General features: G+C 31.9%; 3 protein-coding genes across 6 annotated transcripts in view; 1 reads left to right on the forward strand and 2 right to left on the reverse strand.

Annotated features, from left to right (window-relative positions):
* Positions 1-2,232: 2,232 nt before the first annotated feature.
* On the forward strand, positions 2,233-6,245 carry LOC121128860 (uncharacterized). 2 transcript variants are annotated; one of them, XM_040724456.2, is made up of 13 exons: positions 2,233-2,630; positions 2,884-3,047; positions 3,140-3,292; positions 3,377-3,628; positions 3,708-3,731; positions 3,792-3,962; positions 4,529-5,104; positions 5,160-5,327; positions 5,395-5,418; positions 5,482-5,649; positions 5,713-5,736; positions 5,814-5,991; positions 6,053-6,245. In XM_040724456.2, the coding sequence occupies exons 4-12, from the start codon at positions 3,493-3,495 to the stop codon at positions 5,978-5,980; spliced, it is 1,458 nt and encodes a 485-aa protein (XP_040580390.1). In that variant the 5' UTR covers positions 2,233-2,630; positions 2,884-3,047; positions 3,140-3,292; positions 3,377-3,492; the 3' UTR covers positions 5,981-5,991; positions 6,053-6,245. The 2 variants fall into 2 exon arrangements, with proteins under 2 accessions (XP_040580390.1, XP_071749475.1); XM_071893374.1 differs by lacking the exons at positions 2,233-2,630; positions 6,053-6,245 and having other exon boundaries at positions 2,967-3,047; positions 5,476-5,649; positions 5,713-5,896.
* Positions 6,246-12,216: 5,971 nt separating this feature from the next.
* Positions 12,217-15,407, reverse strand: LOC121128861 (uncharacterized). 2 transcript variants are annotated; one of them, XM_071893240.1, is made up of 13 exons: positions 15,249-15,407; positions 15,016-15,189; positions 14,917-14,940; positions 14,690-14,857; positions 14,592-14,615; positions 14,360-14,530; positions 13,379-14,171; positions 13,221-13,282; positions 12,994-13,161; positions 12,907-12,930; positions 12,683-12,850; positions 12,589-12,612; positions 12,217-12,524 (listed from the first exon to the last, which is right to left on the reverse strand). In XM_071893240.1, the coding sequence occupies exons 1-13, from the start codon at positions 15,328-15,330 to the stop codon at positions 12,358-12,360; spliced, it is 2,049 nt and encodes a 682-aa protein (XP_071749341.1). In that variant the 5' UTR covers positions 15,331-15,407; the 3' UTR covers positions 12,217-12,357. The 2 variants fall into 2 exon arrangements, with proteins under 2 accessions (XP_071749341.1, XP_040580391.1); XM_040724457.2 differs by having other exon boundaries at positions 13,221-14,171.
* Positions 15,408-16,995: 1,588 nt separating this feature from the next.
* Positions 16,996-24,249, reverse strand: part of LOC121129821 (sodium channel protein Nach) — a 162,919-nt gene continuing 155,665 nt past the window's right edge. For both annotated transcript variants that reach the window (XM_040725541.2, XM_071893449.1), the window contains 5 exons: positions 21,216-21,542; positions 20,514-20,684; positions 20,083-20,455; positions 19,125-19,464; positions 16,996-17,746 (listed from right to left, as the gene is read on the reverse strand). In XM_040725541.2, the coding sequence (XP_040581475.1) occupies positions 17,296-17,746; positions 19,125-19,464; positions 20,083-20,455; positions 20,514-20,684; positions 21,216-21,542 (1,662 nt within the window). In that variant the 3' untranslated portion in view covers positions 16,996-17,295. The remainder of the gene's footprint in view (positions 17,747-19,124; positions 19,465-20,082; positions 20,456-20,513; positions 20,685-21,215; positions 21,543-24,249) is intronic.

Here is a 24,249-nt window from a genome sequence, read left to right on the forward strand (position 1 = left end):
AGGTAATTCGGAATTAATTTTTTATTATTCTTTTTGAATCATTGATAAACAATTATTGAAAAACGGCAAAAATTTACAAGATATTACACTTCTAACAAAAGATTGCTTCAACCAATTACCTAAGAAAAAAAATTATACTTCAACATCACTTCAAGTGACAAATCAAAAAAGGATTTACTTAAAATTTTTTAACTGTTTATAAAACAATAAAACAAAATTACTAGCCCATGATTATGTCAAAATATGATGGATTCAAATTTAGAAAAAAGTACACCTTAAGATACTGGATAACATTTAAATATCGAAAGTGATTCAATTTTCAAGGTGAATTGGATATCAAAAGACAATAAAACTATTCTTAAGGTAAAATGAGCTTTATACAAGAATAGTGACTTAGAGAAATTTTTCGTATTTGTGTTGATGGAAGTATTGACGAAAATCATTTTTTTTTGAGAAATAAATTGATCATATAGGTAAATATCACAGATTTAAAAATTAAATGCACTTGTTCCGCGGATTAGAGGGTCATAAATATTTTGTCATAGATTAAAGTCTATAATCAAGTAATCTTTGATACATTTGTGAAGTTCATTTCTATAAATGATCAAAACTGGACATCTAAGAAAAATTCAAACTCCAATGAAAATGTAAAATTCCTCAAACAAAAGGCAGATAATTTAATGAACTATTAATTGTCAAAAAATTACAGATGAAAATAGTTTCTCAAATTCCTCTTCCAGAGCTTATATTGTATTTTATGAGGTATTTGTAAGCAATACATCAAGTCATAATTTGAGTTGTGGCTTAAATCAAATAATTTTATTCGTAATAAATGAAAAAGGGATCATTCGGACGGAAATCAGTGTTAAAAATTCCAGAATAAATAAAAAATTCTATATGATTTCGCTAAAATAGTGGGTTGTACTATGTCTACGATTTATAAAAGTTCTTAAGGACCATCTCACGAGGGCAATTCACAATTTTCCGACCTTTTTTCGAAAGTGACGGGCGCGGAAAATATCTGCAACCATTCTAGGTGTTCGTTGACGTATCGCAACTAATACTACAACGAATGAAAGCTGATAAATTTTGAAAGTTTTTTTTTTTTTAAACCAACATTGATTGCAAGTAATAATGGCTTTATAGAGCTCTAATATGAGTGGTACGTCTTGCTTACACACACTATATGTAGAATAAATTGTTATACCTTTCATATTTGGTTGTGTACAAGTTGAAGATTGTATAAACGGATTATACAAGTTGCAACTTTTACGTTGTATTATGCTTTATTTAATTCCATCATTAGTTATTCTAATTCCTTTCCATTAATTGATGTTATCAATTCATTTTGATCTATGAAAACGACAAATTAATTCTGTTCTTGCAGAGAGCTGAATAGAAGGGAATAGAAATAATAAAGAATGAAGGTAAAAGATTAAAGACAAAGTGAGGGATGTGGTCAGAGACAAAGAAAAAGATAAGAGGGAAAAGACAGATAAAAGGAAAAATTTCGCTCAAAAACAGCCTCTTCATGACCTCAGATGATCAAAAATATGTAAATGAAATACATCAAAGGCACTATATACAGTTCACCCTGTATACATGTTTGATACTACGACTCCATTTACATTAGGGGCATTTTATAAAGTGCACCTCATGACTGTTTCTTATACAAATAGACAGAAGACAAACGTACAAACAAATTTTACTTTGTTAATATAGATTTCCAAATTTTATGACGATAACAATTAGTCACGTTATACTTATTAATGACTAATTATTATTTAAAAGTCAAAAATTACATCATTAATCTATCGACCATCCATGAAATATTTTCCCATCTCAATTACCCTAAGTTTTCCCTTCCATTTTTGGTTGCAATTTGTACAATCTATCTATACAACTTAAATTTGTAAAAAATCATAAACTGTACACAACATATATGTATATAAATATCATTTTATTTTATATCAGTAATAACATACCCAGGAATTATAATGACGAACAGCTTCTGTTATGCGCATAATAGATTTTTTTTTGTCTATAGAGGATCTTTCAAAAAAATCTAATAACATCACATATGAATAACATGTTTTGTCAAGTTGTACCGAGTGGTCCATTAAAATCTGAATATTTGAATTTTAAACATCAACAAGATACAATTTATAAATTAACAATAGAATTTCAACATAATTAATACTATAAATAGATGTGTGTCTGGGCTCATTTAATGATTATTGTAGTCATACATTGCAGAAATGATGGCTTCCAGGCGGTGGTACCAGCTGCATATTTAACCCTCTGTCATGATGTACCAGTGCTGACTGATTGTGCCAAAAGAACTCAAAAGACTCATTTAAAAATAGTTTTTCCCTGCTGGTGTTCAAAGTGGCCCCTCTAACCTTACAAGGCTCCTTCCGTCCACTTTTTTATAGCTCTCTGGACAATTCTGGCATGTCATGCCCCCTAAGGACTTGAGAGTATTGTCCTGGGCTCTTCTAAGTCTAATTTGGGTCCTTCTTCGTCTTCAACGTTTCAGAATCGCTAACGGCCGTCCTGAAGACGCCCATCTGATTGGAGTGCGCGATTGGAAATTCGTCGATCACATTCAAATGTGATTTTCTCGACTTGTACGTAAGCAAGAAAGCTCAGGTTTTTTTTGTAACTAATTGTGTAAGCTTTAATATATCGAAATATTAATTAATTACAATCCCTCCACTTTCATTAAATATTGAATTAGTATTGTTCTAAGTTCAATGGGCCACCCAGTATGAGTTGGAAAAGAGGCCTCAATCAACTTTATTAGACAATAAATCAATTGATTTTTATTTAAAAATATTTTTCTCCTTAATTGAAAGTAATTACACTACTCTTAATTGATAGATTGTAATCAAGAGACATCCACAGATAACTGACCTTTTCTTTCTCAAAAGTATATATACATTGCTGCATTTCATAAATAATTTACTTGTCTCGGAAAATAATCAAATATACAAGATGAAAGAAGCTTCATTTTTGGTGTTGTACTCTGTATCTATCCGTTGTAGGTTCGTATAATATCAAAGGTCTATAAATGATCTGTAAGCTACAGCAACAACTTTTTTACAATATTTAGCTACTGCATGTACTACGACAACAGGTGAAACCTGTGTTTTTCCTTTCAATTATAACGGAAATACATATACTGCATGCACCGATGTAGATAACGGAGCAACACTCTGGTGCGCTACATCTGTGTCTTCATCAGGGGATTACGTCTCCTATGGGGACTGCTCCTCTTCTGGTTGTCAAGGTATGGGCCTCATTATCTCAATACTCCTCTTAATGTTATTTTTACATGTAAGCTAATGTGTCTTTTTCAATTTTTTTCTGGTAGCCGAGACAACAGTGACCACAAATGGTATGAATTAAAAAAAATAATAATAATTGTATGCTCAATATTAAAATAATTTGATATTGATACACAATTTATAATAGGTTGTCCCACTACAAATGGAAAAACATGTATTTTCCCCTACATACAATACTTGCACAACAGTTGATTTTGGAGATACATTATGGTGTGCAACCAGGGTTACAGGCTCATCTGTCACAGTTTCCTTTGGATTATGCTCCTCTTCATGTCCTAGTAAGCATCAAAATAACAAATAATTGATCAATCTTATTTCATCATTATTTTCGTTACCATCAAATGCACATTCATGTAGTCGAAACCACGATTGCCTCAAAAAGTTAGGGAATCCCCTTGTTTTAAAACTTTATGAAACTAAATATATTTTTTTCTTCAATAGGCTGTGGTACAATTGATTCAAAAGCATGCGTATTTCCATTCATGTACTCTGGAGTTACGTATACAGACTGTACAACAGCTGATAACACTGGGACACCTTGGTGTGCCACAGCAGTAAATCCTACAAATTTAGAATACACATCATATGGAACATGCAATGATTTTTGTTCGGGTAATAATGTTTTAGAGTTAATATAATCATAAAAAGATACATAGGTATATCGTCAACATTGAAGTCCGGATTCGTCTAGTTTTTTATAACTAATAAAATATTTATATGTTAATCTTCATGTAAAAGTCGGAGGAAGGGGGTTCTAAAAAAATAATTGAGATGCACTTTAGGATTATTATTAAAGTTATATATATAGTATAATTATAATAAGAACAACTGATTTATACATTTTCAATAAATGGCAAAAATCTTTAAAATATAACAATACATAGTTATGAAAGATTTTACTCAATTTGGTCATCCTCGGAAGCAATGATTTTTCTTAGCCTCCTAGGGACAACTTTAATATAATCACAAACAGTATTTATTGGGGAAAAATCCCCTCACTGACAAGTGCAATCTTCAATAAGCTGATGATTCATTTAGCCGGCCTTTTCTTCAAGTATGGACCATATGGAAAAATCAAAGAGATTGCTTATGTTGTATAAAATGTACAAATTTTCTATATTGAGAATTCTTACGACATTCAGCATCCTACTCCTCTTAATTTAATGTATTCATTCCAGTCGATTCACCCTTGACAACTACCACCACGACAATGACAACCACTTCTACCACGTCAACAACCTTGACAACTACAACGACCACTGCAACAACTATCACTACAACCACAACTACTACTACGATAATTACTACAACGACCTCAACGACTACAACAACAACGACTACAACTACAACAACTACCACTACTACACCAACTACAACGACTACCACTACTACACCAACTACAACAACCACAACGACTACCACTACCACAACGACTACCAATACTACAACAACCACAACGACTACCACTACTACAACAACTACCACCACAACTACAACGACTACCACTACTACAACAACTACCACCACAACTACAACGACTACCACTACTACAACAACCACAACGACTACCACTACTACAACAACTACCACCACAACTACAACAACAACAACAACGACTACTACAACAATCACAACGACTACTACAACAACGATTACAACTACAGTTTCCACTACGGCTACAACAACTACCAGTACCACAACAACAACAGGTACAACAACCATTACTACTGGCACATCAACCACCACACTCAAGGGTATACTCGAAATACGAGTGTAGAAGTATATCAGAGTAAATAATTTTTTTTTCAGGTTGCTCTACCACAACTGGACAAGCATGTGCTTTCCCATTCACATACAATAGCAGGACTTACTCCGCATGCACAACAATTGATTACGGTAGCATTCATTGGTGTGCCACGTCACTCACATCATCAGGGGAAGTGAATACTTACGGGGATTGCTCCTCATCTTGTCCAAGTATGTTTAGAAATTTTTGTATATACTACACTAACTCAACTTTTATTTTAACATGTCTTTTTTACAGCTGAGACTGTGTCAACTTCTGCAGGTAATCAAAATACTATTTGAAAATAATTTGCAATAATTGATACCAACTATTTCTAAACTTTAGGATGTGCTACTACAAATGATCGAAGATGTGTTTTCCCTTTTGTATATGATAGCGTAACATATACACAATGTACAATCATAGACTTTGATAATCAGTTTTGGTGCGCTACAAATGTTAACTCTCAAAACCTGGTAACGGAGTATGGTTTATGCACCAGTTCTTGTCCACGTGAGTTATGCTATATTTATATATATGCATCCCATTTGATTTTTTATATTTTTATTCTTTCAGTTGAATCAACATTAGCTCCATCAGGTATTATTTATTCACCCATACTTTTAGTCAGTTTTGGATTTTTCATATAAAAATAACTTTTGTCTTTATGTAATTAGTCTGTAAAACAACTGGAGGTCGACAATGCGTTTTTCCTTTTGCTTATAGTGGAGTTACGTACACTTCCTGTACTACAGTTGACTTTGGAAACACTAATTGGTGTGCAACTTCAGTTGACTCCAGTCAGAATCAATTAACCTATGGTATTTGTGGAACAGGATGTTAAACTAACAATAAGTAAAATACAAGACCAAACAATTGTTTTTCTAAAATACTTCATAACACTTTTATTTTATAGGAATTTTATAATAATCTATCTTCAAAATTTGGAAAAATTACTACTTACCAGTTTTAAATTTCAATTTTTGACTACTGAATATTTAAAAATATTATTTACACTATTTTTTTTTTGAAGTAGGACTTGTATACTAATGATTTAACTGTAAATAATTTATTATATATGTCGTAAATAAATATCTGCATCTGAGAAATTGTAGTTTTAAACTTTTTAATTATTAAAGTTAGGCTTATATTTAAAGGAAGATGAAAATCGTCAGTACCTTAGAATTTCTGATTTGTAAGTGTACAGAAGTTACATGTTAGTTCAAAAATATGTATTATTAAGCTTTTTCTAAACCTTTTAGTTTGGCTTCTGTACGTTCATTCGCATTTTGATTAGATTTTATCTCATACATTCATCGATATGTCTATCTTTCTACTTAAACTAACAGGGGAAATGCTAATTAAAAATGCCCATAATGTCCTCAAATTTCCTATTTATTTAACTTGACAACGTCTTAAATCTTACGTGTTGTGTTCCAAGTAACCATTAAATTATACTCACGAAAATTAAACTGTCAATATAAAATAAAGTGAATCTGTTTTGATCATAATGAGTAAAGTCATAAAATGGAAAAATAGATAGAACTTAACTTGATCCATCTATTCATGTACCTTTATTCAATTAAAAAAGCAGACATTAGTAAAATAAAAAAAAATAATAATATTAAAATTAGCGTATAGTGATTAAATGTATACTTGAACATACAATTTCTTAATAAGATTTATATAATCTTTCAACAAATATCAAAAACAAAATCTTTTATATAGTTATTCTTATGGAATATAAAATCCCGACAAATAGACAGTGCAGGGTAGTCAAAAAAGGAGTGTATAACTTCATTAAATATTTTGCCAAAGTCTTTGCACGGTAATATGATTTTTTTAGTCCCGGAATATACCTAAAACTGGGTTATCAACTTATTCCTATGGTTGATTACTCTTATAGAGCACAGAATTAGTTCATCCTATGATTAAGGAAAAAGCCAGAACTTTCTTACGGATTAGTTTTATATACAACAATTCTGATATAAGAATGTTACATTTCAAAAAATAGCAGCACCAGGCATAGGTGTATGTTCAATATCTACTAAGATGGAGAATAAATCCAGAGAATACACACTAGGAGAGTGACTACTGTCCACTTGGTTGTCCTTTCAAAGAACAATATATGAATAATTGTTTAGCCGGCTTCATAAGTAAGAGCAAAAAAAAATATTTTGAAACTAAGCGCTTTAATATTCATATGACCACAGTCAAATCTCTATTTAAAGTTTTATTTTCGGCAGGGTAAAAAAAGCCTCTTAAATCGAAACGATATAAAATAGTGTCCAATAGATAAAATAAATCTTCAAATCCTCACTTTAATCCCTGGATGTCTTATTGTTGATAAAGTAACAATATTCATTATAAATTTGCTATTACTCTTTTTGATACACTTAACAGTTAGCACAATCTATTATAAAAAGGAATTAACAAATAACCCTCAGCAGTTTCTAAAGTTGACGAATGTTACAAATAAAGAAACTAGATTCAGGGCAGCTATTGCAGTTAGAACTGAAAATCTAAAAGTTAATTGGGACCTTTTGGTACAAGCAACAAAAAATAATAATAAATCTAAATATAATGAAAGCTTTATTTTTCTTAAAATTCGGTTTCTTGAATTTACAATTGAGTGAATCATAAAAAACAACTCTATATCCCTTTATCGGTTTATTATTAAAGTTAATCGTCTAGCATTAGAAGAATTACTTTTATAACGATAGTAAACTAATAAACACTGTTCAGAATTTTATTAAACTTATAATAGTTTTATGCATATTATACTTGTAATACTAAAAATAAGAGACTTTGATAATGGACTGAAATTAGTGAGAGATGAATAAGAATAGAAAGTATTTTGGCATTTGTAAATTATATCAAATGTATCGAGTCATACTGTTCGATAACAAGATCCACAGAGTAGGTGCCTGCTGCTTCATAGATCGAAGACTCCCTTTCATTGACACTATGTATTCTTCGAATCTCCAGCGCCACTCCTCAAAGTCCTCCAACTCGGTATCTAGGTTCAGCTCCTCTGGACTTGGAAGCTTAAATAGATTTTTTTTTCTGTTTCATTCATCTGAGCACATTCTTCCTCATTCATTTTCTTCAACGTTGTCTTCCTCTCCTCTCGATATCACAACACAACTCATCGACTCTCAGCTCTTGCTCCACCAAATAATTTACTTCTGACTAGTACTCCTTACCTTTATCTTCCAGAGAACAAATAATTTCGTCACTGAGTTTAGCTTCGCTTCCAAAGTATTCTGATCGGATCCTAGGGCGAATTCCGTCCAATGGATACAATAACCCACTAACAAATTATTATTGAGATGATGGCTTTGTTACCACCTCACTTCCTCCTGAGCTTTCGAAGCTCGATCATCCCGGATTCTGACATCCTGTCACTGCGCCATGTGATATTCTATATATATTTATATTAACATAACTAATATCTACATACGAAATTGGTTGGGTGATATTAAATTAACATTACATTCCGATAATAAAATTATAATATATTCTTACATAAATATACTCCAAATTATAATAATTGTTTATGTTTTTACAAATTTTTATTGAAAAAGTAAGAAGACTTTGTAATTTTTTTAGGAAAAAATATTATTTTATTCATCAATATTTATGTTGTCCCTTTCAAAGTAATCTACTTAAGATACAATACACTTGTGCCAACGCTTTTTCCAATCCTTAAAGGACTTATCATAAGCACTTTTCGGAATAACATAAAACTTTTCCTGCGATGCAGTCCTTATCTTCTCAATTGTAACAAACCTTTGTCCTTTCATAGGTCACTTCTGTTTTAGGAACCAGAAAAAGTAACATGGGTCCAAATCTGGTGAAAATGGTGCAGGATTTTGGACAATAATTTTTTTGGAATATTTTCGTCAAAATTAAGCTGTTTCGGAGCAAACTTTGCTGACATTCATCTCATACCAAATACATCCGACAAAATTTTATGGCATCAACCAACCTGTAGTGATTCGAAGGTTATCAATAACAATTTTCTTCACTGCTTTAACGTTTTCATCTGTTGTTTGGGCCTCCAGAGTGATGCTCGTCATTGGCATCTTCCTAGTCATCTTGGAAGAGTTTGTACCACTTTAAACATTCTTTTTACTCAGAATAGTTCGTTTACCAGTGTCAACATTTCAAGTGTTTTTACGAAAATTTGAAGCCCATTTTTGATCCATGTTTTTCAATAAAAAAAAGCATAGTACTTAGAACCGTTATTCCTCTCACAAATAAAATAAACATATTATATAGGTGAAACAGTAAATGTATGTTCTGGCGAACGTACAAACACACACACACACAAAAAAAAAAAATTGAGTATACCAAATGTACCTTGCATGCAAAATTTAAAAAGTCATCTTACTTTTTTAACACATCTCGTACATATAACTATATACATAGCATATAAATATAAAATATATTGAAATATGCATCATTGCACTATGAATTCAAAATATACTAAAAACATATTATTAAAAAAAAAAAAAAATGTTATTTTTCCTTGAACCCATTTTTCTTGGAGTTCTATTAGACACTTATTCTCTTCAATTCCTGAATTATCATGAACAAAGTTTCCTAAATTTCTTTATTGGCACAAAGACCTTATTTTTTTCTTTGTCTTAAGACATACCCTTAAGGTGGTGACCTTATCATCATTTTCTTTTTCTGCCTCATCTCCATCCGCGTCATCTCTAAGAAGTGACTTCTTTGTCTTTCTCCTCATCCTCTAATTTGTCATCCTTCATATCTTTTCCAACAATTCATATATCTTAAAATATATTGATGGCACAAGAGTCTATATCAATGAGACTGGGGGCGCAGGTTTTAATTTGAGGCAGGGTTGGTTTTTAGATTTTTTTTTTGAAAAAAAATAAAAAAGTTGATTTTTTTTTAAATCCATAGCTATTAACAAAAATTAAAATTAAATTTTTCGAAAAATATTCCACAAAAATCATAGTTATTCAAAAAACAAAGAAAAAAAAATCAATCATTATATACCTATATGACGTGAAATCAAGGGTATCGTCATTGTGTAATTCTTTATGTCAGATTGTTTCTGCCTCCTGAGTGTTTCAACTTTTTTTCTGGCTCTAGATCATGCAGAGGGGTATTAACATTTAAAAAATGGAGAATCTTGTATTTCGAAAAGAGTAAATAGGTTTCTGGAGATGGGCATAAAGTTTTAATACTCATTTTATGTTTGGATTTTTTTCTAATTTACGCTTACAGTTCCAATAACAAGTCATTACAGTTTTTCAAGCATTTCTCAAGGACCAGGGGAAAGACTCCACCTTACTTTTGTTAATTGGAAATCTCAACGTTGATCTTGATGTATGGAGATACTATGCAAATAAACATATTTTGCAAAAGTTAATCTAAAAAATAGATTTGGTGAATGTAATAAGGGTTCAGTCTTTTTCACAAAGAAGATGAGACCAGTCTTCTAGGATTGATTTGGCACTAGTATTTCTAAAACTGTTTTCCCATATTAGAAATGCATCTTACCATAAGGATCCAGCCTCAGATCGTAGTATGTTGATCCTGAATTTCATTATGTAACATCGTATAAAGGTTACAAGATACCAAAACGGATCTTGGAGAAAGATGACTTTAAAGAACTTCTTCGTTGTAGACTCGGGAGTAATTTTCATTGTTCTTACTTTTGGGAAGTTTTGTCAAATTTTCGATATTTTGGTGATCTTTAACTTCGGATATCGTCAGTACTTACAGGATATCAAATGTAGTTGAAGAAGAGAGAAGGGAAAAAATGGCAATTGGAAATAACTCCAGTCTGAGACTTAAAAAACTAAATGAAAATGAGAGATGTGGAACTTTGAGGATTACTAAAATTATTTACAGTGGTAAAACTTTTACTAAGCACGTCAATATTTTAAGATGTTTCCCGACAGATTTAAAAAAAAAATCCAAAACCCAATCAAATAAATACTTATATATATATAATTCTGCAGACTCCCCTCGTCTTTATGCTACATTGCTGAATTTGTGCCAGGGAAACTTGGATTTTATTTCTATTTTAGAAGATACTATTTAAGAAATAACTATATGATATTTTATATAAATTGGACCTACCCGTATTATATATTTTATTTCGAATTATTTTATTAATGGCTTAAATAACTCCAGAATTTAGTAAAACTTGTAAATAGACAACATAATACTTGGAATTATGTTCCTCCTTCAACCATAATGAAGATACATACCAAGAAAAACTCGCTAATCCTCTTCCTAATTCCCTATTTGATTCGTCTCCCTTTTTCCGTTAGTACAATAATTCGTTTTTTGGATTTTTTTTGAATTTTGGAATCGACAACCCATACTTAAAAAAAAACTTTGAAACACAGGGAATGATCTTGTTTTATGGAAAAAAATAAAATTATTTCCGAAGTAACAAAACTTGTCCAAGAGATCTCAGTAATCTGGTCTGATCAGAATTAAACATGGCCTTAAATACATAACTCAGCATTCTGGACAACTTTTATTTTATGTCTAAAGTATGTATATGACTTTATCGAAAAATCAATAAATGCAGAAACTTCGAGGTCGTTCTGCTACTATTAAATATTTTTTATATATACAAATTGTCATTTTGATACCTTAGAATTGCTATTTATTAATCAGGCTTCTAAAGAACCATTCCAGTAGTTCATTACATTCAATAACTAACAAGAAAGCTTTAAAAAAAATCAATAATTCACGTCTATTGTTTTATACACTTAGTGTCCCTAGTTTGTTTCAATACATACAAACTGTAACCAATTTGCTCGAATGCATCATACACAAAGGTATTTACATAGGGAAAAATATAAAACATAGAAACCATATATTATCATAGAAAATGAATCTTTATAATATATCCATACATTACCTTTAAAATATTTTTTTACGAGAATCAACTAGTTACACAAAAGAGGAAATGGTTAGGCATACCTTTAATAAAATATATGATAACCGTAAAAATGTCGAGAAACAATTTACAAAAACGACTTATGAAAAGGGTATATAGTTAAAAAATTATGAAAAACTATCTCATTGCTAATCATATTTATTTATTTTGTATTTATATTGCGGAACATCATCATTTGAAATTGATACTTAACTCCACAAAACATGCATTCATTTTATATAATTTAATATTAGAAATTATTACGAATTAGGAGATAAAAAACATCAACAACTAGAGCCGCAAATGCCATATGTTAATTGGTTCAATGATGCATCAACCGATGTAGCACACCATTTTGTACTTCCAAAGTCCACAGTGGTACATGAATTATATGTAACTCCATTATACATAAAGGGGAAAACACACTTACTACCTCGAAGTGTGGCACACACTGGAATAAAAGAAAGTATGAGCTCACTTGGCATCAATAAAAAAGAAGAAGAATGAATACTAACCATTCGAAGCCAATGTTGTTTCACCTATAATGAATAAAAAACGGGAGCAATTTTATGAGGCTATGCTATGTGTACAGGTATGTATAACACTTACGCGGACAAGTTGAGGAGCATGTACCGAAGGAATTCACACCGTTCGAGGAATCAACAGATGTGGCACACCAGAAAATGGTCCCAAAGTCAATATTTGTACATTTTTCATATGTTACACCTAGGTAAACAAATGGGAAAGTACATCTACCTCCATTTGACGTTGGACATCCTGAAATAATTAAAACAATCATTTATAGTTCACAATGATTTATAAATGTAACTTACCAGCTGTTGAAACAGTGGTCTCAGCTAAAAAAAAGGTGTGAAATTACAAATAGGTACATTAATATTATTTAATAGAATCTAAGTTACTTGGACAATCTGTTGCACAATCTCCGTAAGTATTGACCTCTCCAGAAGCTGTATTTGATGTGGCACACCAATGAACATTTCCATTGTCCACAGTTGTACAGGCTGAATACATATTTCCATTGTATGAAAAAGGGAATACACAGGCTTGACCATTCACCGCTGAACAACCTACAATACTCAATCATAAATGTTAAAAGGGAAAATCAATTTATCAAAAAAATATGAACCTTGTAAAGTTGTCGTAGTTGTAGTCGTTGTGGTGGTTGTCGTCGTTGTAGTAGTCGTTGTCGTTGTTGTTGTTGTAGTAGTTGTAGTTGTTGTCGTCGTAGTTGTAGTCGTTGTGGTGGTTGTCGTCGTTGTAGTAGTCGTTGTCGTTGTTGTTGTTGTTGTAGTAGTTGTAGTTGTCGTCGTCGTAGTTGTAGTCGTTGTGGTGGTTGTCGTCGTTGTAGTAGTCGTTGTCGTTGTGGTGGTTGTCGTTGTAGTAGTCGTAGTCGTAGTCGTTGTGGTTGTCGTCGTCGTGGTTGTAGTCGTTGTGGTGGTTGTCGTAGTTGTAGTAGTCGTTGTAGTTGTGGTGGTTGTCGTCGTCGTAGTTGTAGTCGTTGTGGTTGTCGTAGTCGTTGTGGTGGTTGTCGTAGTTGTAGTAGTCGTTGTAGTTGTGGTGGTTGTCGTCGTCGTAGTTGTAGTCGTTGTGGTTGTCGTAGTCGTTGTTGTTGTAGTGGTTGTAGTAGTTGTCGTTGTAGTTGTAGTCGTTGTGGTGGTTGTCGTCGTGGTTGTAGTCGTCGTCGTAGTAGTAGTGGTTGTCGTAGTCGTTGTTGTTGTTGTGGTTGTAGTAGTTGTCGTCGTCGTTGTAGTCGTTGTTGTTGTAGTAGTTGTCGTAGTCGTTGTGGTGGTGGTTGTTGTTGTAGTTGTTGTTGTCGTCGTAGTAGTGGTTGTCGTAGTCGTTGTGGTGGTTGTAGTAGTTGTCGTTGTAGTTGTTGTTGTGGTCGTCGTTGTTGTAGTAGTTGTCGTCGTAGTTGTAGTCGTTGTGGTGGTCGTCGTTGTTGTGGTAGTGGTTGTAGTAGTTGTCGTCGTCGTTGTGGTGGTGGATGTTGTCGTAGTTGTAGTTGTTGTTGTCGTCGTAGTAGTGGTTGTAGTGGCTTCAGTAGTTGTTGTGGTTGTTGTTGTGCTTGGTACATCAACTAGTAGGATTTTTATATGAAATTATAATTTAATTCCTCATTCAATATATTAAACAAAATTAATTAATCTAAGCTATTTTTTCATCAGAACAAAGCTATAAGAAATTTTTTAAAGGCTCAGCATTCCAAATAAAGTATTTTTTAGTAGGGCTCAGGACTTGAAATCGAAATAAATGAATACAACTCACCTAAACAATTGCTATTACAGGTACCATAATTAATGACTTCGAGAGTTGCTGCATTTACAGAAGTTGAACACCAAGGAGTCCCAGAATTATCAATTGTAGTACAATCAGAGTATGTAACTCCTCCATATTTAAAAGGAAATTTACACCCTCGTCCATCAGTTGTACCACATGCTACAGAACATAGTACGAAAATATTTTTAAATGAAAAATCTATTTACTTTTATATTCTCACCTGATGGAGCCAATGTTGATTCCTCTAATGTTGGAGTAAAAAATAAATACATGTAATTGTGTTATGAAGATTAAAATAGAATAAAATTAAGTAATTACTAGGACATGAGGATGAACAAATTCCGTATGATGTGACTACGTCTGATGATGAGACAGCAACAGCACACCAAGAAGTGGATCCAAAATCAACAGTTGTACAAGTACTGTATTCCACTCCATTATAGGTAAATGGGAAAACACAAGGTCGAGACCCAGTGGTTGGACATCCTAATTTAAAAGAGTAAATTGTTTTGTAACTTAATTTGGACATTACACGCTATAATTACCGGCTTTTGAAACAGTAGATTCAACTATGAAAAATAAAATATACGACTTATTGTTGATAAAATTATACAATCATATGTTATGGTAATCAGTTAATTTACCTGGACATGATGTTGAACAATCACCATAATTATTCACTTCTCCGGATCCTGTTACAGATGTAGCACACCAGAGAGTTGTTCCATAGTCAACAGTGGTGCAAGAAGTATATGTCGTTCCACTATAGGTGAAAGGAAATACACAACTACTACCAGACGTTGTTAGGCAATTTGCATCTAAAACACGTTCATGAACAAACTGATAGTAATTTACTTCTATACATGAATATATTTACCAATAGATGGGATTTTAGAGGCTAATAAAAAGAAGAAGAGAGGTAAAGTCCTCATAATGCTTGGAGATGATTGTCCGCTCATGTTTAAACTGAAAGTGATTTCTGACTAAAAAGTTTCCACAATTGTTAACTATTCTTTGGTTAAACATATGATTTTATAAGATAATCATCTCGAAATATGTATTTATCCAGATATTTTCTAATATAGATACATTACAATATAAGACATTTATCCTCAGATTCATATGTAGGCAAGTATATAAATCCAGGCATAGGTGATTTTATAGGATCTTTATCAAGGCTTTTAAATAGTTATGTCGATTGGGAAACATAATTATTCAATTTTATAAATTAAAATAAATCAAATTTTTATTCTTTGTTGTAGAAAAGGAAATCTTTTTGACATGTCATGATGATATATTGATAGAATAATGATTAAATGTGACTTACAAATCATTTAATTGTGTGTTTTTGTCTTAGATGAAACAATTTAATTTTTTTGCTCCACAACATAACTGCGTGGAATGACCGTTCCTTTTTAAAGCAACAAAATCCTTAAAAAATTTTGTAATCCCCGTTTTCTCATTAAATTATTATGTTCCAGAGCGATAATTTTTACTATCCTGAAAAAATCAGTCATGTGCAGAGGGTGTCTATAGGCCTACAGCTTACCCCTGGAGACACCCCCGTGTCTAGCTTAGGCATTACAAAAAAGTACATTCGTTAAAATGTATTATATTTTGTTTCTTTTTATGATCATAGCAGCACGAACAAAGGAGTGTAAAATAAAAGTTGCTAGGTCTAACTTCCTATTAAACAAGCCCAATAACACAAACACACACACACAAAAAAAAAACATGTAGCACAGATCTGTCACCCATTAATTATGATTTCATTGCAGGGAATTACATTCACCTTCAATTCCTTCCTCGTCTACCATCATGAATGATTGAGTCAACTAGGATGATAACTTAGTTGTTTATCAAATTCAGGTCCAAATTAGAAAACCGGGATTTCTATCGATGGTTGCCTTTTTGAAAACTGATCATATTGTATGCTAAATATATTAAATAAAAGTAAGTAAAACTTTTTGAATTGTAGGTTTTTTAAAGTCTTTCAAATTAGGCATTTAAAATATTTTTTATTCACCTGTTAGCATGTCTAAGAGAAAATGTAAATTTAAAATGCTAAATATTGAAATTAACTCACAAATATAATTGAAACCATGGTGATAGTCAAGTTGTCAAGTTTATAGATCATTAGAGGTCTACACTCACAGTAAATGTGGTAACTCGGATTGATACCACTATTTTCGTTCTTTTAATGAATGTGTAAATGCAGCTGATATAAATATTTAGAGACAAAATAGAAAAAAATCGACTCTGCTGGTCCCTTATCCTTGCTCTTCTTGATGAGCCCTCAATCCCATCGTAATTTATTCGGGCGCTAGATATTTCATCCCTCCACTTTTGTCGTACCAGCCCATCTTCATCCCTTATGTGGGCTATTACAGACCAATAAAAATATGCAGTTTGAAAAAATATAATTTATAAAAAATGTGGATACAAAAGTCGCACTTATTTACTGTGGGTACAGATGTCGTAGATAAAAATGTCTTACTTGTTGAATGTGGATACAAATGTCGTGGATACAAATGTCACGGATACATATGTCTGGATACAAATGTGGCAGAATCTATTAGACCAATAACTTGATTTATTATTTGTTGAGAAATTAAACACACTTGTTTTTTCATCAGGACAGAAAAGTTTTTATTTAGAAAAAAATCAATTACAAATAATAGATATGCTACAAGAAAAAAAAAAAAGATTGCTAATATATCATTTTATAGTTCAAATTTATCTATTTGACTTTCTTAAAGATTGAAATATGATTATAAATGTTTTGTTTTTTTGGGAGTTTTGTTTAAAATGCAAGCGACATAACCCGTAATAAATGATTTTTTTAAAAGGAAAGAAAGAATAAACTCTCGATTTGAAAATATATAAAACAATCATGATGACGGTTATCATATTATTCTGTCTTTTTAAATAATTCTCTCAGGACCTACAAAGACTCGACCATTTAAGACGGTTTGACTGGTAGCATTTTTAAATGCATTGTTTTTTGATTTCTTATTCAAGGAAATATCATTGTTCTCATCTGGAATTCTTATGGAGTGAGAACGTTTAGCGGAAGAGTTTGGAAAAAATACTGAGAACATGCCAAAAAAACAATGAAATATAATTTCTGCAGCAGAGATCAATGAAAATCCCATACAAAGTCCGAGTAAACCTCCAGAGTTGGCAATATATGCCGTTTTTGTGATTTTTTCATTCTTTTGAAATCTCTTGGCGTATGGATCCTTGATGAATATATTGAACATTACTAAATTCTCTCTTGCATAATCAAGGATCATATCCTCGATTGGACAAGATTTTGAGCTACAATTAGGTATAGTATTCCGAAGAAGGTCCCAATGGTTGTTTTCACAATATCTACAAGACAAAAAAAAGAAAAGAAAAAAGTCAAACAGTGTAAATTATAATGTAGAGAGATATGAGGAATTGTGAAAATCCTATTGAGCATATATTAAAAATATCAAGGGGTAGCGAGTAAAAAATGGACTTTCAATTAATGTTATTATCTGGTTCAATTATTTTTTGTGGGTAAACAATCTATAACAAACGTTTCGTCTTCATGAGTGAAAAAAAAGCCAAGAAGTAGTGCATCACAGAACTTGAGATGGTGATGATTATGAACATGGTGAAGTGCTCCAGGAGCCTGGTTTTCATGGTGGACATGATGAAGAATGATAGGGAAGACCTCTCCAAGAAAGAAGTAAGTGGAGGTCACAATATAAAGAGTAATCTGGAGTTCCTGTTTTGCTTGGAGAAGATAATGAAGGAGGACCCCACCAAATCGATGAATCGCCTTGCCAAGGACTTCTCCGTGGCTGCTATGCCCATCAGTAGGTGTGTGAAGTGAGATATGGAAGTATTACTTTTTTTTTGTTATTATTGAAAACAAGAAAATATTGAAGTATTTCTAAAGCAACCTCTCGATTTCACATTTTACTGCCAAACCCATATTTTCTGGTAACCTACAATTTTTTTGGTTTCTCACTAATTATTCCTCTCCAAGGCTATGAACCAAGTGACGAAACAAAGAACACCAAATTAATAATTGTTTAAATATGGTTGGCTACTCAACAATATTTATCTATGCAACCCACATGAATTCTCATTTAATTGAATTAAAAAATGTAGTTCTGCGAAGGGAAGAAAAGGTTACATAAACCATGAGATAAATTAATCAAGTGACTTCATCTGTGGTATCATAAGATTATGAAACTACTCAGACTTGTCTTGTAGCTTTGTTCCTCCTTATTTAGAGAATTCAAACCTATATGCAAGCGAGGAGTAGTTAGAGATGGGATTTTTTAAGAGTCCGAGGAGAAATATGGAGCAAAACATATGATATTACAGAATGAAGATCCTGGTTAGTATCCTGTTATATAACTTTGGGAGGAGAAAATGAATTACTCCCATAAACAGGAGAAGCTTCAACATTTCAAATAATATTAGTCCTGGGAAAATATTTTATAATTATATTTAAATTTGGATCTGTTTATTTGAGGGAGAAGTAAACACCAAGAAAACATTAAATAATGGGGAAAAGAAGAAGAAGAAGAAAGAGCAAACGTAAAGACCATTTTTCCTTTTCTAATCGCTAAGCTTAGTTTTTTCCTTAAACGGGTCCCTTTTTTACTTACAATTATATTATATCAGAGTCCTCAATACCTCTTTTCATTTTTACTAACGAGGATTTTGACAATTTTCAAATTCTAATAATGTAAATATTTATATATCTCACCTATGCCTCGTAAGAGGCTTTAGAACCTCACATATATTGGGATACTCCCTTTCCAGCGGTTTTCTTTTAGAACTTGTACATTTTTCGACCAACCTTTTGGCCAGAATACAAAATTCCTCTCTATATATCAACGTTTTTCTATTAGGATAATTTGATGTTGTAACAAAGAGGGAGTTTATTTGATCCTCACAAGAAGATCTACACTTGACTTGTACACCGTTGTAGTCCACATGATCAAATTGACCCATCCGATTCATAAGGTCATTCATACAAGTTAAATTAGGACCAATACAAACATCATAATGTTCCATAGCGTGCTCACCTCCCATGGTATGAAAACCTATTAATTAGGAAATACTTCAATATAAATTTCGATCTTATTTTAAAAAAAAATAAAAAAATATTCTTAATGTTCCTTTATTTGGTCAGATAGAGTTGTACTAATTATATGTAACTAAACATTATCGTATTAAATTTACTCTATCTGATCTAAGAATTGTCTCTGAAGTCCATATACATTCAGTATATTTCCTTCTCTAGGAACAATCCAGACGTGAACCTACGCACATTGAGTTCAATAGAATAATTTATCCCGAGTGTGTTGTCCATTGAGCTACGCTGTTCCGCTAACAATTCCATATTGTGTTACAAAGTATTGTGTTAGTTCTTATTTAGTCAGTCTTGTACGATCCAGTCAAGTCTTAAGACCGGCCCTTCGGAATATCAGTAGTAGAACTGATTAAAAAGGGATGAAGTAAAGCTCAGTGACGTCATCAATGACCCAACTAAATAAGTTTTAAGACTTATATGCAGGACTAAACTGGACTGCCCGAGAATGGACTGGACGGGACTTGAGTCTTCAGTCCTAAATAACACTTACTCTCCATCCTTACTTAATTATTGTTCATTACTTTATATTATTTTTTAATTTTTTTTATTTAACCATAAGATTCATTACCTGGGAAACATTTACAATGCTTCAAAATATTCTCAAAGGCTGCTTCAAACAAACAATTACTCATTTCATATCTATATCCATGCCCTCTGGGTAAGTATTTTAGTGATATTTCTTCCTCTGAGTAACAATCCCGCTCTGAAGGAGAGAAACGAACCATCGCATTCTCTGAAGTCGAAATTAACGTGGGTGTGACTGCAATTTGATTTTCCGTTCCTGGAGCGATATGAAATCCTGTTTGCCGCATAATTGGCATGTCTAAGTGATGGACGAGAGCTACTTTCAAACCTTCGGATCCTTCGTCGTAATAGGAATAATCAAAGCTTTCAATGTCGAAAAGCATTGTATAACCATTGTCTTTTCCAGTTTTAGCACCCTAAATTAATCAATTACTTGTTTTATTTAAAACAAATCCTACTTTTTAGAATACTTACTTTTGCTATATTAGTAAACCAATAGCCCCAGTCTGGCTCAGATAAATTGTTTTCGTGCTGATGCTTAATAATTTCTGTAAAGTTGAGTTGTGGCGTGTACCAACAGCAAATTCCATAGTCAGTTCCAAAGTCTCTATCTATTTCAAAGCGGTATGTTTTCGTTCCATTCCACTTCAAAAACAATAATATTTTGTAAATAAATTATATATATGCATATGGTTCTGCAATTGTATTGTGTGGACTTGGGTCGATTTAGTCGAGTCAATTAGTTAAAAACGAGCATGAAGATAAAAATTAAGCACCTACGCATGTCTACTCCCCATTTATTATCTACACAATGAAATATTTTCATTTTTATATTCCTTATCTACTTCTCATGTACTATTTTGGGGATTTTTTAAATTATGCTTTTCTTTATAAGCAATAATGAGGTAATATTAATTAGTAAATTGAGAAATCGCGAAATTCCTTATAAAAACGTTATAAGAAGATGATTTTCTTTATAAATTGGGATTGATTAAAAAAAATCATTAGGGACAACACGAAAAAACGCATATTGACAAAGTTTACTGCTAAAAATCAAGGTGGCTCAATAGAACATAAAGTTGAGCCGGTTTAGTAATTGATCGAGTCGACACAATACTATATCAAAGCATCATTCCTTCATTATTGATTAATACAATTTTATAAGTGCCTTAGTACCTTACTCTGGATGAACATATCTTGACATTTTTGATGAGTAACCCAATTAATAGACTTCTCTGCCTCGGTCGTTTCGTTTATTTTTTCCAAGTACTCCTTGAGAATTTTTTCATGGAGGGCAATTTTTTGAGTATCGTCTTTAGGTGAATTGTGCTCTGCTTTTCCCTCAATGTAGTCAAAGTATATTTGACGTATAAACGTCTCGTTGTCATATATTCCAAGCTCTTGAAAAAAGGATTTGCGGACTTGATTTATATTACAAACAACAACTGAAGGGAAGAAGACCTCTGTCAATGGAACTGTCATTGTGTCCACTGTTGTAACAACCTGTAATTTAGGAATTCAATTAGTACTGTACAAATTATTCATATATTTGGATGCACAATCAAATTGTAACTTTTGAGGGAAATATAACTTTTTTTAGAACATCATATGATATTTATGTGCTTTCATGAAATTTTAATAAGAGTACAAATAAGTCTTGTAATATATTATAGTGGTTCTTAAGAAACTTTTTTTGAAAAAATGGTGCTCCTAAGATCTCAAAATGTGTCTTTCGATAAAAATAAACAAACATTGGGGATATAATGTCTGAGCTGGATCAATAAATATTTAGAAGTTGATCACGGACCCTAAAGTTGTCATACTTTTTGATTGTTAGAATGAAATGTCGTATTTTGATATCCGTAGTACGAAATAACCTTTCTTATAATTACCTCTGTCAAGTAAGTTGAACGGAGATTCTATGTGTGCCTCTCTTTGCTTGTTAGTCATTAGGATTAGAGTTACAGATCTATTTTTATCATACTTGGTACAAAGATTATATATTGTCACAGTAAGAGGCCATTGTTTTGAGTTATAAAGTTCAAGGTAACACATAACGTCAAAAATGCATAATCGACTATAAATTTGGAAAAAAATTAATTTGATTTTAGGGACCGCTTATGCCCTCTACCAAGTGACCATTCTAGATGTCATTTTTTTTTGAAGGTAAGCTGTTGATTTATGAGGAAAGTTGTAGGATTTTTTTAAAGATGAGATCATCATTCAAAAAATATGTATTTCATTGTAAGTGCCGTATCGTTACTTAGTGTGAAGATTTATAAGGAAATCTGATAGTTATGTCAAAATTTCAGAAAATATGTAAGCCTTAAAATTTGTGTGCAACCACTAAATATTACTGGATGTTGCTTTAATTTTTTAAGACGTACTTTTTATACATCAAACGGGATATTTTGAGACCTTAAGAGCAAATTTTAAAAGAAAAGTTTATTAAGAAGCACTCATTTATAAGTCATGTTTAGAATGAAATTTTAATGATAAAGAAAGCAAACAAATTTTGTTTTCATAATATATTATTCCTTATGCTTAGCTATCCACAGTAATTTAATTCGTAATTCCACATTTCTTGATTAAAGCTAACAATTATATAAATATTAATTTAAAAGGTTTCCACATTTTATCGAGAGTTCTTATCTCCCCCTCATTATACTATCATTCAAACAAAACACATTAATAATGAAACAATTCAGTTGATCTAATCATTTTTAAACTTCTATTATATGCCATAGAATAGTTATTGTCCTTTTCATTAATCGAAATCTCTTTTGAAGTTTAGAATTATCATGATTAATTTAAATAAAATATTGCTCATATGTTATTCTATATGTTTGTAAGTATAAAATTTCAATACACTTGTACAACAAATAAAAAAGTCACAATTTATATTGTGATTGAGGCTTAGATTCGCTATAAACATATAATTCATTTATGACTATAGAAGACGAATATTTAAAAGAATGATACAGGAGAATATATATTCTATGACGCACAAAAATGCATTCCTAATTTTCAGTATTCTGCTCCCTTAGTAATACTAAATATTATGTTAAATTAAAACGTTTAATTTATTTATGATACTTTGATAATAGCTTTTAGTCAATATATATGTGGAATAGTCATAGTAGAAGACTAGATTCTAGCTTACAACAATAAATGTACTCTAAATTTGTATCATCTTTTTGTACTATATGGATTAAAGAAAATAGGGAACATACAAAAGAACTGGATGACTTAATTGAATACGAGTCAATGGGGGCTCTCATCAAAAGCACATCCAAGCTCATGGATGCTAATGTTATGGGGAAAATACAAATTAAACCTATTGAGCATTCCAATCAAGCCATCAAGGGAATTTCATTCCTCAGGCTCTACTTCGGTGAGGTTACATCAGATCCTCAAGCCATAGCTGGCGAAGTTCCCTCTTATTATTACTATAATCTTTTTAATTGCTCCAATTGCTTGGATGAAAATAAATGCTTACAATGTAAGCAATGAGGCACGTTGCAATCGAATAAAGATAAAAAGGGGAAAAGAAGACACACTTCCCTATAAATTACTTGCACTTTTGAATACAACTATCTCCAAAGAAGAAATATTTAATTATATTAAAGGTTATGCAAAGAAATTTAAATCCCAAAGGCCCTCTGAACTACCTTTTGAATTCTATAAGACATTTATTTGTTCTCTTTTCAGCGTTCTTGAGGTTATGTTTGTTGAAATCTTTGAAAATGGTTTCATCCCGAGCTTCATGAACACAGGCGTTATCCCTCTTATCCCCAAAAAGCGGAAAGGTAGCTTGTCAATCAAGAGTTATAGGCCTATTACTTTACTCGATACTTCTTACAAAATTTTAAACAGAGTCCTTAACTCCAGAATAACACAAGTACTTTCATATATGATAACCCCGTTGTAAAAGGGCTTAATGAAGCGCCGATTGATAGAGAAAATTTCAAGGTTATTGCAAGATCGACCGATCCATCTCCAGGATAGATATCCCAGATGGGAGTGGTATATTTTCTGTAAAGAAGGGCTGTAAATAAGGGGATCTACTAGCTCCTTCACTATTTTTGATAGCAATTAACCATCTTTAAGTATTAACTAGGAAGATTAAGATGTATTTGTATTTACCGCCGGCACAACAAAATAACTTCTTGAAGCTCTAAGTGAAGTTGGAAGGGCTCTGTAAAAGTTT

Source organism: Lepeophtheirus salmonis, chromosome 14 (assembly GCF_016086655.4).
Source record: "Lepeophtheirus salmonis chromosome 14, UVic_Lsal_1.4, whole genome shotgun sequence".
Lineage (NCBI taxonomy): Eukaryota > Metazoa > Arthropoda > Copepoda > Siphonostomatoida > Caligidae > Lepeophtheirus > Lepeophtheirus salmonis.